This window comes from Megascapheus bottae, chromosome 6 (assembly GCF_031878675.1).
Source record: "Megascapheus bottae isolate mThoBot1 chromosome 6, mThoBot2.hap1, whole genome shotgun sequence".
Lineage (NCBI taxonomy): Eukaryota > Metazoa > Chordata > Mammalia > Rodentia > Geomyidae > Megascapheus > Megascapheus bottae.
In genome coordinates, this window is record NC_143514.1 from 14,532,983 (window position 1) to 14,548,271 (window position 15,289).

General features: G+C 33.7%; 1 protein-coding gene across 2 annotated transcripts in view; it reads right to left on the reverse strand.

Annotated features, from left to right (window-relative positions):
* Positions 1-15,289, reverse strand: part of Col11a1 (collagen type XI alpha 1 chain) — a 179,037-nt gene that overhangs the window by 97,077 nt on the left and 66,671 nt on the right. For both annotated transcript variants that reach the window (XM_090333682.1, XM_090333683.1), the window contains 12 exons: positions 13,421-13,477; positions 12,351-12,404; positions 10,714-10,767; positions 10,541-10,594; positions 10,352-10,405; positions 9,257-9,310; positions 8,948-8,992; positions 7,506-7,559; positions 7,032-7,076; positions 6,717-6,770; positions 6,143-6,187; positions 155-208 (listed from right to left, as the gene is read on the reverse strand). In XM_090333682.1, coding sequence (XP_090189808.1) covers positions 155-208; positions 6,143-6,187; positions 6,717-6,770; positions 7,032-7,076; positions 7,506-7,559; positions 8,948-8,992; positions 9,257-9,310; positions 10,352-10,405; positions 10,541-10,594; positions 10,714-10,767; positions 12,351-12,404; positions 13,421-13,477 — 624 coding nt within the window. The remainder of the gene's footprint in view (positions 1-154; positions 209-6,142; positions 6,188-6,716; positions 6,771-7,031; positions 7,077-7,505; positions 7,560-8,947; positions 8,993-9,256; positions 9,311-10,351; positions 10,406-10,540; positions 10,595-10,713; positions 10,768-12,350; positions 12,405-13,420; positions 13,478-15,289) is intronic.

Here is a 15,289-nt window from a genome sequence, read left to right on the forward strand (position 1 = left end):
TGTGACACGGTGGAATAGTATTTTAGAGAGATCAAGGTTTAGATACTGTCACAGTCTACTTCATGAATGTCTACATAGAATCATTTCTAAAAATACGAAAAATCACTTTCTGAAGACACTAGATAACATTCTCAGGACTGTTATTATGACTCACCGGAGGCCCATCAGCTCCAGGAAGTCCAGCAAGCCCTGGTTTCCCCTGGGGTCCCTAATCAAATAGAAAAGAATGTAACAGAGAGTTTTACATTATGCATAGGAATATAACATTTAACTTAGCATAGATGATTTTATCTGTGAGCGCTATTTGTTATTTTATGTAGAAAATGATTCATGTAGAAGAAAGGGAATGTAAAGTTAAAATGAATACCGACTTTAATTTTGTCAAAAATGTGCTAGGTTTTAATCTGATTAGGTAGTCATAAATGTGTCCCTTTAAAATAAAAAAAATCTTAATTTTAAAATCCCATACTAAATTGATTTGAATTAAAAATAAGCAAGAAAAATATATCAGAAATCCAATGACTTGAAATGTTAATGAGTTAAACACTGAACATGTAATAGATGAATTAGCAACAGTGTTAATATGTGCTAATTCAAAAACAGCCATGAGCCCTGTAGTCATGCTTTGGGAAATGATGACCCACATATATGACTATGGTTCCATGGGAAACCTCATATTCCTTAGCAATATAGCAGTCAATTAATGGAGTAGGGAGAACTAGTTACAGGTGTTTCTGGTTACTTTACACAAACAGACTATGCTTCTAGCTGCAAGACACTGTTGCATATACAATACAGATAACATATAATTTTAGAGAAACCTAATAAATATTCATTTGTATATTGACAGTACTATACATTTTATACTCCTTATAGAGTAAAACTGTACTTATTGAAAAGTTGACTGTTAAATAGTATGTTATATTATTCTGGCAGTTACTTCACACATCCATTTACCACATCTGCGTTTGTGTATGTGTGTATGCGTGCACGCCTGTGTGTGTGAGTACTGATACTAAAGCTTGAACTCAGAGTCTTGTGTTCTTACCCTGCTTTTCTGGCTCATGGCTGGTAGTCTACCATCTGAGCCACATTACCAATTTAGCATTTTCCTAAGTAATTAAAGATAGAATTTTGCAGACTTTCTTCAGGGAATAGCATACAACTATGATGTACAGGTCTCAGCATCCTGAGTAGCTAAGATTAAAGGTGTAAGACACTAGCACCAGGATACCAAATATCAATTAAACTAGGAGGCCACAGAAGTAGTTGAACAATGGCTTCAAAGTTTGTGTGAAAATGCCTTGCAATATCCATACAATGATGAAAAGATGCATACTGCATCCTTTTTGTTAGGAAACATGTGTCTACAATTCCATGGTAATAGTGATGAAATTCCAGTAATTGTTAAAATAATTTATTATGTAAACTTATTTTGCAATAGTTACTAATAGAATATAATTAAAACTGATGCAAAAATAATGTAATATAGTATGTCAATAACAAATAAAATGTATTCATCTTATTACTCCCTACTTTACCACGGAGAGTTTTGATTGTCATTTATTTCAGCACTTACTAAGTTTGGAACATGTAAGAAACCCTATTGAAAGAAGAATACCCACTCTTTATAGAAAAACAGCCATTTTGCTGACAGTATCATTATTGTTTACTGGCCAATTGATTAGCCATGACTGAGAAATAATTGAAAATGCAGAGATAAACCAGTGAGCTCAAATACTAAGCACCATTTAGAGCTTTTCCATTTTCAGAGAGGTTTCAGAATTAGCACTTTATGCATGCATACTGCCATGCTTTAGAGTTGTAGAGAAGAGCACCAATTAAGTCACCACAGAGTACACACATTAAAAGTAAACTTCAAGATGGAAATCTAGATTTCTGTAGCTGAATTTAACTGCATTTCATTCAAGTGACTTTTTTCCTTCCCTGCATCAGTCTGCAAAGTCATACTCAAGTCAAGAAAGTGAATATTGGGTGATTAATAATTATTGCACAGCACTAAGTCCTTTGTGTCAGTTGTTTGTCATGGAAATTAACTTTTATTCTCAAGACACTGGTCTTGTGTCTTCAAAACAAAATGATGCAGAAATACAGGACTAGTTGTGTGATACTTCTATGTCATTGCCTTCGTGAGCAATAAATACTGTATGGGTTTTATGTGGGGTGATATATATTAAGAGTCATTTAGAAATATTAGAAATCTTATAACATGATTTTTCAATAAAATTGATATCAATCTATCTCTCTGAGAATGAATTCTATGATAGCAAACTGTTTTTGTCTGCTTTACAACTTCGTGCTCTTTCCCCGGGATAGGTGAGAAAAAAGATGAATAAATGTCATAAGTTTAGTTTTAATAAAAGGATTTAAATGTATGGAATGTTTCCATGCACAGTGTAAAGTGATTTTATATACCTTTAACCAATTTGTCGCAATGAATCCTGTGAAATAACATCATGCTTATGTGACAGAGCCAGTTTGAATAAACCTAGACCAACATTCTTGTTTTCAAAGACTTTCCTTTTAGCAGGCATTTATTTTGTGTCCTGTAGTTTCGCACTAAACTCATACAGTGACCATTTGTTATCTGAAAAGCACAAGTAATAAATGAAGAATATAGAGTCTAAGTCATACATCATAGGATGGATCTAGTATATACATCAAAAATGTTAGAAAAAATACAATTGTGGGGGGTGTGGGGGGGAGGGAAATGGGTACCAAGACATGTGAAAGGGTATCAATGTATGTGAATTAATGCACCTTCTATCTGGCAAATATCATGTAACCCTTTTACTAATTACAATAAAAAAATAAAATAAAATAAAATAAAAGAGATAGGCCAGAATGTGGGAAGGTGAAAGGAAGGCACTTATAAAAAATATATATATATATATATATATAATTGATGTATCCAGCGTAAATTACTGACTTAACCTTTAACCTTTTAGAAATTTTCATAGACAAAATAGAAATTGAGCTGTAATAATGCCAAACAAAACATAAAAATTTCATATGTATGATATTGATCATATAGTTAAATAGTATGTAATATTATGAAAGTCTTAAAATTAGCTTTTCCTATTTTTCAGAAACAAAATTTGACTGAGAATAAATAGATATATGATAAATAAACATGCTAATATTTACATTTTAATACATATTCAATGTGAAATATTACAAATGTAATATGAACAAAATATGTTTCTCTGATATTCTTGAGTGCCTCTTCTTTCTCATTGCTTTGAATTCACAAGTTGAACTTAATCAGCCAGAAGCAGCTATGTAATACAACTCTCTTGTTGACATGAGAAGTTTATAATCCCTGTATTTCACTATTGGTTCAAGAAAGGGAATTCAAATATGCCAATGTTCCCTAAAAGCAAATATTCCTTCTCCCCTGCAGCCAGGGTTTAAACTCAGGGATTGGGCATTCTCCCTGAGGTTTTGTTTGTTTGTTTGTTTGTTTGTTTTGCTCAAGATTTGCAGTCTAACACATAAGCTATAGCTCCATTTATAGATTTCTTAAAATAGTTTATTGGCTAGGTTGGCTTTGAACAATGATCCTCAGATCTCAGACTCCTGAGTAGATAGGCTTATAGGCATGAGAAACTAATACCCAGGTAGCAAAATCTTTCTTTATAATCCAGAGACTACATGAAGAAAAAGCACTATAAATTTTGAGTTATGTGTTTCATATGTAATTTTATACTGAGTGTAATAAAAATATGAGTATATATATAAATATATATTCATGAGATAAAATTAGCTCAGAATAATATTGTTAGTCGAAAGTACACAGATATGGTACACATCTTACATTAATTCTATATTAAAAAGTAAATATAAGTGTGCAGATCACTGTCAGAGCATGTGCCTAGAGGTTTAAAATCATCTTTAGAAACTAAGGTGTATAATAATTAGGGTATACTGAAATAACAAGGCTTTACTGCAATGATACAGAAACTATAAAAGCCATATAATGAGTGATTGTAGTCCTTAATGTACTTATCTCTCATCTCTTTTGCTGTCCCTTGGTTATCTCATATTGTTACAGTATTTTACCTTGTTATCTGATACATTGTATATATGTTTATTTGGTTATTTGAAATAGGATAAGGAAGGGAGGACAGCAAGATGAGGGACTGGGGTGTGTGTGGGGGGAAATGGGAACCAAAACATGAGAAAGGGTATCAATGTTTGTGAAGTAATGCACCTTCTATCTGGTGAATATTAATCACAATAAAAATATATGAAAAAAAGGAAGTTCTTCAGGGGCCAGGAGCTTAGCCTTGTGGTAGAGTGCTTACCTAGCAGGCAGGAAGTCCTGGATTTGATTCCTCAGGACCACACTCATAGAAAAAGCAAGTGGTGTTGTGGCTCAACTGGTAGAGCACTACTAGCCTTGAGAAGTCCCAAGGGCAGCACTCAGGCCCTGAGTTCAAGCCCCAGGACTGGGGCTTGAAAGCACTTTCATGGCTAATTCAATAACTCCTTTAACCCCATTAAACAATAAGTAACCTAATTCAAATATTACTCACAGTATGAATAGGAAATGTAGAAGAGAAGATATAAAAATGGCTATGGATGAGAAAATGCAATTTGAAACCAAAGTGTAATATCATTTCACACTAACAAAGATTTTAGTAAGGAAGGCACTAAGAAGTGTGACTGGGGGCAAGAAGAAACTCCCTCTGTATTGCTGCTGGTGGAGAAAGGAAAACAATCATGCTACCACTTAGGATAATGATGTATATACGTCTCAAAATGTTAAACATGCATTTTCTCTGTGACTAGCACTTCCAAGTACCTAACAAAAGAAATGAATATGGCCATGAAAATATTTGAATGCAAATATTCACAACAGTGCCATTTTCTGATTGATGGATACAAAGTATATTGTCTGCCATAACTGCAGAGCAAGTGAATAGAACTTTTAAACAAAATGAAGCAATAAACATGGACAGACGCTTCAACATGGATAAACATAAAACATCATATCAAATAAAAGAAAGACCTAAAAGTCCTCTGTTCATTGACTAAACTCATTGATTAAATTCATTCATCTGTTCACAGGAAACATCCAGAAATAATATGTACAGGCAGACTGCAAATTAGTCGTTGTCTTACTCTGGGGGCTGTAAACAGCAAATGGGAACAAGGATTCCTTCTTTCAAGAGTGATATAACTATTCCAAAATTTTGTATGGTGATAGGACTAGAAATATAGTGAAAATCATTTAAGAGAAGTGAATTCATGTGGTTCACCAATGCTACTTCAATGGAGAAGTTAGCAATAAAAATATAGAAAAATAAAAATGGTATGTTCATAGATAACCATAGAAGTAAGAAAAAAAGTGGCATTCAAGATGGATAACGGGCCGGGAGTTTGGCCTAGTGGTTAAAGTGCTTGCCTAGCATGCATGAAGACCCGGGTTCGATTCCTCGGTACCACATACATAGAAAAAAGCCAGAAGTGGTGCTGAGGCTCAAGTGGTAGAGCTCTAGCCTTGAGAAAGTCCAAGGACAGTGCTCAGGCCCTGTGCTCAAGTCCAGGACTGGCAAAAAAAAAAGATGGATAACTATTCTGTTTTAATATTAAAACAGGAAATGCTAGCCCCAGAATATGGAATAGAATTCTGAGAAAAAGACCTCTGTAATCAGAGAAGTACTCTTCTTTTAATTCACATTATGTTACCAATAAGTACATCATCTACCATTCATACACAAGGCACAATCAATGACAATGAGAACGTCACAATTTTCCCTCAATTTGATCTAAGAGTAAATTCTTTGTTGTAAGTGAACACAGCTACATTTTTTAATGAAGAGGAATAAAGGAAGTAATAAAATAAAGGGGAAAATATACCCTCATACCAATATGTTTCTAAAATGAATAGCCCTGGCTGAGTCACATTTGAAAGCTTGCCACATATTAATTTGCAAAAAGTTGGTCATTTGCAGGTTAAAATAAATGAATGAATTGTATCTACATCTACAGCATATTCTCCTGGCTTAACTCCGGATCACTGTTTTATGTATTCTGCTATTTGGATATCTTAATAAGGACAAGACCCACACCTGTCCTTCAGTGGTTATTAGAGTAACGAAGTGCAGTAACTTACTTTTTCACCAGGAGGACCAATTGGACCTTGTGGACCGGGAAGACCCTATTTGAACAGAATTTATTTCTTGTTAGGAATCATATCACAAGGAACCATTTTTAAAGTTAATTGCTCCTCTGTTACTGAACAAGAAAAGATTTATGAGCATATGAGTATAGTGACACACACACACACACAGATATGTATATACTCAGAAATCCACACACCTACACATTCAGCCACCCACAGCCCTTGCTGTTTCCAGAGACTGTAGAATACCATGGGTTGTATAGATGCTATTCTTTTTGCAAAGAGACTGTAATATGATTATATTCCACCTTTACATGGGTGGATATTCATTCTGGCATTCTGAATGACACATTTTTTTTTCTCTTGGAAAAGAGATGTGGGGGAGTCTCTCTGAAAATTTGCTAAATTAAAGAAGAACCCCCCCAAAAAGTAAAGGATACAAAATATATTCCTATATTCATGGTGTAAATAGTTCTATTCATTCCTCCCTAGAAAATGTTGCAATTGTACATTCTCCCTGAAAAGTTGCCTCTTGCCCCACCCTCATCCTGGCACAGGAACTTACTTGGGGTCCTGGGTTTCCTTGCTGGCCAGGAGGTCCAGGCTCTCCCTGAGGACCCTGTCATTGGAAAAGTAGACAGTCTTTATGCAGGTATAACGTAAAATATTTGTTTTTCCTCCTTAACTGAAAAGTAACCTCCCACAATCCTTAAAATCTTGAGATTTTGCTCGAGGCTCGAAACATATTACAAAAAATTATGAAATTTAGCAGTAGCTACTATATTTAACAAAGTGTGGTAAGAATAGTTTCTTTTATATTTAGAAACAAAACTGTTTAGTTCTGCAATAGCTGAGATATTTAAGAGTGAGTGCTACCTACCATGTTACCTTTGGGTCCTGGAGGTCCATCTATGCCAGCAATCCCCTGCAATGAAGAAAATAAGATGCAAGATTATTTAAAAATGTACCTCTAACAGAGAAAATAAAAGGGCGACTCTAATAACCTACCTCTCACTAACCTAAGGTGATGAAACATTTTCAGGATTAGAGGAATTAGTGATTTAGGATTTAAGGAAATGACGTCTATTCTATATTCATGTCTACATTACAGATGATCTAGCATCGATCTCTACTGTGTGGTAGACATTCATCACGGAAACTCGAAGACAGACAAACTAAAGGAAAGAAAAGCACAAAAAAAGAGAAAGAGACAGGACTGGTTTGTCAGATGTGACTCGTTCTTAGCACTTCGAATGAGGCAGTTCTTGTGTGAAGGGACATAGAATGGTCTCTCAGAATACAGTTTGCCATTCATTTTCTCTAAAAATTTTAGACTCTTTTCAGCCATACATACAGGTTGTCCAGTGGGGCCTGGAGTTCCTCGTGGTCCTAGCAAACCTCGTGGGCCCTAAGAGAGAATAGAAAAGAAAGTGTTCTCAAGACATGCCTGTAGAATTGCAAAGACATTTCATGTAACATTTAGAATAAAAGTATTTGCTCATCTTCTCTTGATATACTGAAAAAAATATTTAAAATACCTTTTGTTTAAAAAGAAACATGAATACATAGTGTTTCTCCTGACCCCAAAGCCAAAATAAATAACATAAAGTCCTCAGTGCAGAAATTCAGATTTTGTACATTTACATATGAATCACTTGGGAATTAAAAAATAAAATAGCTTAATACTTTTAATAAGGCACTTTGTATTATTTTCTGATCTGAAGGGCAATGCTGAATCTTATTATGTGATTTGATAGACTACAGATATTAAGTGGGCCCTGATTCTCATTTATTTTCCATCTAGATAAATCCCCTCTTGAGAGGTTGTTCATTGAAGAACAAAAACAAGCATCTGGATACTTATACATTCAGATTAGGGAAACCAATGTCTTGGTATACCATTTCTTAAATTATTTCTCTTTAATATAGATCACTTTTCCTCCTCCTCTTCTTTTTTTAACACTTCACCTTCATTCTTCTGTCTCCCCTGGTAGACTACAGTTTAATTGACAAGCTCTATCACTGAGAAAATTATGACTGAAATTCAGAAATCCTTTTGTTCACCAGTTTCAGTTATTGCTGATGTCGCCATGCTTTGAGTAAACATTCCTAGATCGGGCTTTTGAGGTTTTCTGTTTTTATTTGCTAATCGTTGATGGATTAAAAATGATATAATCTCAGTATCTAGCATTTACTAAAAGGTTCATTCTTTCATTATTTTTGCTTCTAAGATTAAAGTATTCAAATTTATTCAAATAGATCGTGGCATTGATCGCAAAAAGAAATAAAACAAATAAGAACACAAATTAGACAGTGCTTTCCATTTTAAAATGTAAGAGTCGTCATTTTTTTTCCCTCATGTATCTACTAAGGTTTTCTTCGTTAACAAAAGAACTCTATGTAGGTTGCACTTTTTAAAAATGTTTTAACTTTTTTTTTTTTTTTTTTTTACTGTGCTGGTCCTGGGACTTGATCTCAGGAATTCAGAGCTATCCCTGAGCTTCTGTGCTCAAAGCCAGTGTTCTGTCATTTGAATCACAGCACTAATCCTGGCTTTTAGGTTGTTTAACTAGAGACAAGCATCTCACCAACTTTCCTGTCCAGGCTGGCTTTGAACCATGATCCTCAGATCTGAACCTCCTGAGTAGGTGGGAATAGAGGCATGAGCACCTGACAGTTATTGTTTTTAACATTACAATTACCTGACTTTATCATTGTCTTTTCATATGAAATCTCAGTCACTATTTCCCCAGACAGGAATGTTATTATTTAAAAAGTATGAAAAAAATTGCTTACAGCTTCACCTGGAAGACCACGTGGTCCTATTTCTCCATCTTCTCCCTGTCATCGTCCAGATGAAAGGGCAATACAATTAGGTATCATTTTAAAAGGTTTCTATAAATTACTTTTCACTGTAAAGATGACATAGAAAGGTATTACAGTTACATAAGTCAAACATTATGTACACATCTTTTTGAAATGTTATCTTCTCCCTCAGTTTCTCCCAGTTTTTGTTGTTATTATTGTTGTTTATTTTGTTTCAAAGTTTTATTCTCCCATGTTTTAATTAAAGGTACATTTTAAAGAAATGAAATATTACCGTACCCGCATTCCATCATCGCCTGGAAGACCTGGAGGGCCTTGGGGACCTCGTTCACCCTAAAAAAAAAGACAGGAAGCAATACAATTAGCACAGGAAACAAGTCTATCAGTCCATCTTGTAGCGCAGCAGGAGATGTAGCTGGCACAACTTGGGCTCTTGTTGCTTGTCTCTAAAGCCTCAGACATAAATACAATTTTGCCATTCTCCCTAGCTTTCATATGACTATGCTAGGAAAATGTAATCAGCCTTGTTTAATAGCAAAGATTTAAGCAGTAAGAACCAAAAGCACTTTTCAAACATTTGATTATGACAAACTAAAGCATTAAGAAACTTTTTTACTAAATTTTTAGGTAAAAGTCCTTTGAGCATTTTTATGTAAACATGTTTTAATTTTCAACTGTGTATATTAATTGAGCACAAATCAAGAAGGCTAAAATATTTTTTTGTTCCCTTTTAAAAGAAAATGGTAAGTAGAGTTGTCTACCAAGCTCTAGATTCTATCATGAGCTCTAAATTCAATCACCAGTATCAAAAGCAAAATAAATAACAACTATATATGTAAATATATACAATATATAAACATATATATATATTTATGAACTCTCTGTTTACCGAAAATATCTACTGGTTTGTTCTACATATTGGCTCATTGATTTGGCAAGTTATGAACTCTTGCATTGGAATAAATTCTCATGCCATCACAAAGTAAGAACCAAATGATAGTATCATTACTAATGGTAGACTGGACAGGGATATCTTTTAAGTTTATTTCCATGGACAAACACTAAGAAAGAAATTTAAGCAATTTTTACGGAAGAAGGTGCCAAATTAAATGATAACATGTCTTGCTATTGACATAATCTTTCACCGCACCTTCAAAAATGAAGGTCCTATCTCAACTTACGTATACATACAAGAGTCTTTTTACATGAAATGTCTGAGAACAATTTGCAGAACCTAACATCAGTACTATCAGTCTTGCCCCAAAGCTAGATAGAATGACTTATTCATAAATATTTATTTTCCTCTGATTTCCACTGATATATTCCATAGCATTCACATCATTCCTGGATTATAAAACAATTAAAGATGCTTACCCTGTGACCTTTGTCTCCTGGCAGACCTGGGAGGCCATCAAACCCTCGATCTCCCTGTAAAAATCACAATCACCATCACTGTCTACTCCAGACCTGCACTACATTTTGAATGTCAAATTTCATTTCCCAGGGTTAAAGGACAGACCAGATTTGAACATCCCAATCCAGGACCCAGGATGAACTGCTAACCTTTGACCCAGGCTCTCCAGGCATTCCTCTTCCTCCATCAGCACCGGGGCGGCCCTGATGAAAAGAACAGAACAGAACTGAGCCAGTGGGATTCCTATGAAGAGAAAGCTAAAGAAAACAGATGATTTGATCATGGCAACTTGATCAAATTAACCATGAAAACTGAGCCATACCCTTTTTCCAGGTTTTCCTGTTGGACCAGGGGGCCCTTGGACGCCTCGAGGACCCTAAATCAAAACATTGAAAGCAGATGGTAGAATCCTTGCTTAGTAAACACAGTATATTTAAGAAACATGGCTGTACTGATTGATGTCCTCTAGGAATTTACTTCTATATAAAACAGTCATAAAAAGCAGAAGACAATAGAACTAAATTTTTTAACTTCTTGTAATAAAGGACATACTGCTATTTACATTTGCTGTGTACACATGTGATTATGCATCAGCAAAAGAATATCATACTATGCATTTCAACCTTGCAAATGCAATACTCTTAGGCCTCACATTTCCATTGACTAAAAACCATCCATTCATATTTTCTTCTTTTCAACCCTTTTTCGCTCTTGTTCACATTTTTAAATGTCATCTAGTCATTTCCTTTATCATTGCAGTTATGTTGAATAGTAATTACCATTTTCCATAGTTGATTATTAAGTTAGATTATTAATACAAAAGTGTTCAAGTTATCTATCTTAAATAGATAATCCTTCAATTTAGCACAATTCCCATGATAGGTTTCTCCAATCATGAACAAAATACTGGAGAATTTGCTTTTTCATTTTCCATGGGTCAGCTGTGCTTTCAGTAGTGATATTTCCTAATGTTATATCAATGCATGTCTTATACTAGAAATGATATGTTTCTAAAATATATTACTGCATACCTAGTAGTAAACCAAAAGTACTGCTAGTGCAAGTATGTATGCCTTTATACTTAACCTTTTATATGCTTCAGCATTAATATCAAAGATTAGCATATAATGAATGCCATAGAAAAGCAAACACTTGAACTTGAAAATAACATTATAATTACTGCAATATGTGGAAATACAATGATAAGATTAATTAAGGGACTAAAGTAAACTAGGGTCTAAGAATATAGCTTTAAGAACAACTTGCTGCAACATTCATGAACTTTGCAAAATAATTGTTTCCCTCTGTGTATTGAACGTTAATATCCTGATACAGTTCTCAGTAAGCACACATGCCTTCCTTGTTTTATAGACTATTAATGAAGCATGAGTCCAAGGCAGCCTTATCTTGAGTCAGTCTGAAAGTTTCATCAGTTTTTATTGGAGTTTTTGTTTTCTTTTTCTCATAGGCTGTGGTTCATATACATAATGGAACGTTCCTCTTGTAAATAAAGTCTTGGATCCTTAAAAAGTTTTAGCTGGTATGTTTGCATCTTTCTTAATTTCCTCACCACTCTGAACGTTTGAAGTTGGTTGACTTGTTTTAAATACATTAAATAACTTTTATGAGACACTGCACTAAATTGACTCTCCACAGAAAACATGGGCAACTATAATTGTTTCGCTCTGCTCCAAAGAATCTCTAGCTAATTGAGTATTCTTATGGTCTATTTCTTTCAAGTCTGGTCCAATTAGAATTGAAATATTATTTAAATTATCTAAGTTATTGACAGCCAGGGGTCACCCATAAGATTTGTCAGTTAAGGAGGGGATATGAGCTTAAAGGTTAATTTAAATATATTTCTTTACTTACAAAAGAGACAACAGGTTTCATTAATCTTTATAAGTAAAATGCAGTCAATAAAAGAAAGTATAAGGAATAATATCTTGTTTGTTTTACCTGAGGGCCTGGGTCACCACTCTCACCTTTGGTCCCTGCAGAACCAGGGCCTCCCTATAGACAGAAATTGTGAACACAACCAGTTTAGTGAATACCTAAGCACTTTAATCATTATTTCACTTTGAAATAAACCAGTATATTCAGTCACATTGTTAAGATCTCATTGGTAAAATTTCAAGTCTACTCTTCAACATTCAATTCTTCTCAGTTTATTAATTTGTGTGTGAGCAATAATCAAAAATATAGTTCATTTCTATGAGAAGCTATTCCCATGAAATCTGTGATTTTCACATTTTTTAGATAAATAAGGTATTATTAAGTCAATCAATTTATACTGTGATATAATGCTATAGCACATTTTAATGAATCATATTAAATTGAGTCCTTTTATAAAATAAAAATTTGGCAAAATTCTGCTATTTTCTGAGACCAGGATTTCTCAGATGCTGAAAGGCATAACAATAAAATTTCCCAGGAGAGTGTTATCTCTATCATTTTCCTGAAAAACATGTCAGTCTTTGTGCTAGCTTGCTTTACTTTTCCTAATGAAAATAACATGAGGACAATAATAGTTTTACAAACGTACAAAATTTAAAGAGTGCTATGAAAATTCAGCTTATTAGCAATACAAAAGAACAAACTGTTTCATAAAGGAGTTGGGAGTTTAAAAAACATACAAATTTGCTAATCACACTTTCTAAAAGCATTTTAAAAGTGAATATGGCCGTTATGACGAAGACATATACTTTGTATATTTCAGTAGATTCTGAATCATGTGCTGTATTAAACTACAGCAAAAAAAGAAAAAAAATCATTTAAAAAAATATACATAAAGCTCTCTATCGCCTCCCCGTGGCTGTGAAGTAAAATAACTAGTACTTTGATGTATTTATTTATATTAAAATATTGATAAAATTACTTTAATTTAATGGATTAGTATGTTGAATTCCAGAATCAGATGTTTGAAACTCCATAGCAATGGTAGGTATAGAATGTAATAGAAAGTGAAATAATGATTAACCATTATTAAAGCAATAATATCACATCTGTTATTTTTACTAGGAACCTACCACAGGACCAGGCCTTCCAGTGAGACCCATCGGGCCAGGTGGACCTCTCAGTGCAATCTAGAAAATAAAACATGGCAAATTCAGAACCATTTCAGAAAAGAGCATATTAAAACATTGTAGCCTTTTGCATAAGCTACTCCATTTTTGCATAAGCACAAGTATTGTGGCTACATGCTACAAAGAATAGAAACAAGAGCCATATAATGTGCGATTGTTCTTAATGTACTATGGTATTTCTCATCTCTTTTGTTGTCCCTTGGTTATTCTCATATTGCTACAGTATCTTACCTTGTTATATGGTATATTGTATATATGTTTATTTGTTTATTTTAAATAGGAAAGGGAAAGGAGGAAACAGGATGAGGGGAGGGGGTGGGGAAGGGAAATGGGAACAGAAACATGAGAAGGGGTATCAATGTTTGAAAAGTAATTCACGTTCTATCTGTCAAATATAACACTTCCATTAATTACAATTAAAATGTATTATGCATGTACAAAAATGGCTATTACACAAGAAGTGAACGTGTTTCTAGAATGAAAAAGTTGTATGGGACTCACAACTATGTTATTTTGTTTGCTTTGTTTTTTGTGTCTTTTTAAAAATTATTTTTGCCAGTTGTGGGGCTTGAACTCAGGACCTGGGCACTGTCCATGGGCTTTCTCAAAGCTACCACTTGAGCTACAACAGCACTTCTCTACCATTTGAGCTACAGCACCACTTACAGCTCGTTGTGTGTACGTGGTACCAAGGAATTGAACCTAGGGCTTTGTGAAGGTTAGGCAAGCACTCTACTGCTAGGCAACACTTCCGGTCCTCAACCATGTTTTAAAATGCAGAAACTTACATACAGTGCATGGCTTGACATGGTTTCATTGTTAATAAAAGTTAAAATTGTTCTTAGAAAAGAAAATTTAACCAGCGATCGTTTTCAACTCTGAAGTACAGTTAATAAATACCATTTTACTCTTAAATATATGACAATTTTCAGTCAAAATACTTTTAGAGATTAACAACTTTAAGTATTTTAAATAAAATATTCAATTATTCTGGCATTTTTTCCTAGAATTAAATCTTTTTCTGGAATAATGTTTTAAAAAATATTTAATGTCAAGCAGCACAAAATGAGACCAGAAGTGTTATGATAATGTAGTTTTACTATGTTTCAAACTTACTGCTATTTACTAGTGTATTTCATTTATATACTAAAGAGCATAATAGACATAACATGTTACTGCTTTTCTGACTACTGGAAAGTAATATTAGCATGTTCAAAAAATTGGGAAACATACACTAAAATGAAAAATTTACATTAGTACTATATAGTGATATGGTATTTTGAATGTTAGTGAGTCCAAAAAGATGAACACTAAGGCAGATCACAAGAAATAAAAAATAATACTGTGATGGACTCATCATATTAGACGGCATGTGAGGGGTAAAGAATGGAAAGTGAGGCATGCCACTACTAACTCACCACAAGACTTTTTGATAATACTCTGCTTAATCCTTGAGATTAAATACCAGAAAAATTAGAATTACATGCTTGCTCCCTGTTTTTCAAACAAGATAAGAATAAAATCAGGAATTCTGTGACCTTTACACATGTCCATGAAAATAAGCACTCTATGCTTTTAAAAGTAATAAAGTTTATCTGAAATAGCCCATTGGTAAATCATTATGAATCTGTTTAATTAATATTAATGAAAAAATATTTTGCTACCTTTAAGCATGATAAAAATAGTGATTTTTCAGATTAAAATATAGAAGTATACATAATAAATATTGAAAGTGAATTACAATTTCACCCATCATTTCTGATGTCTAATATTTTGAGGAATAACTATTGACCTAATGTGAATGTGACTGTC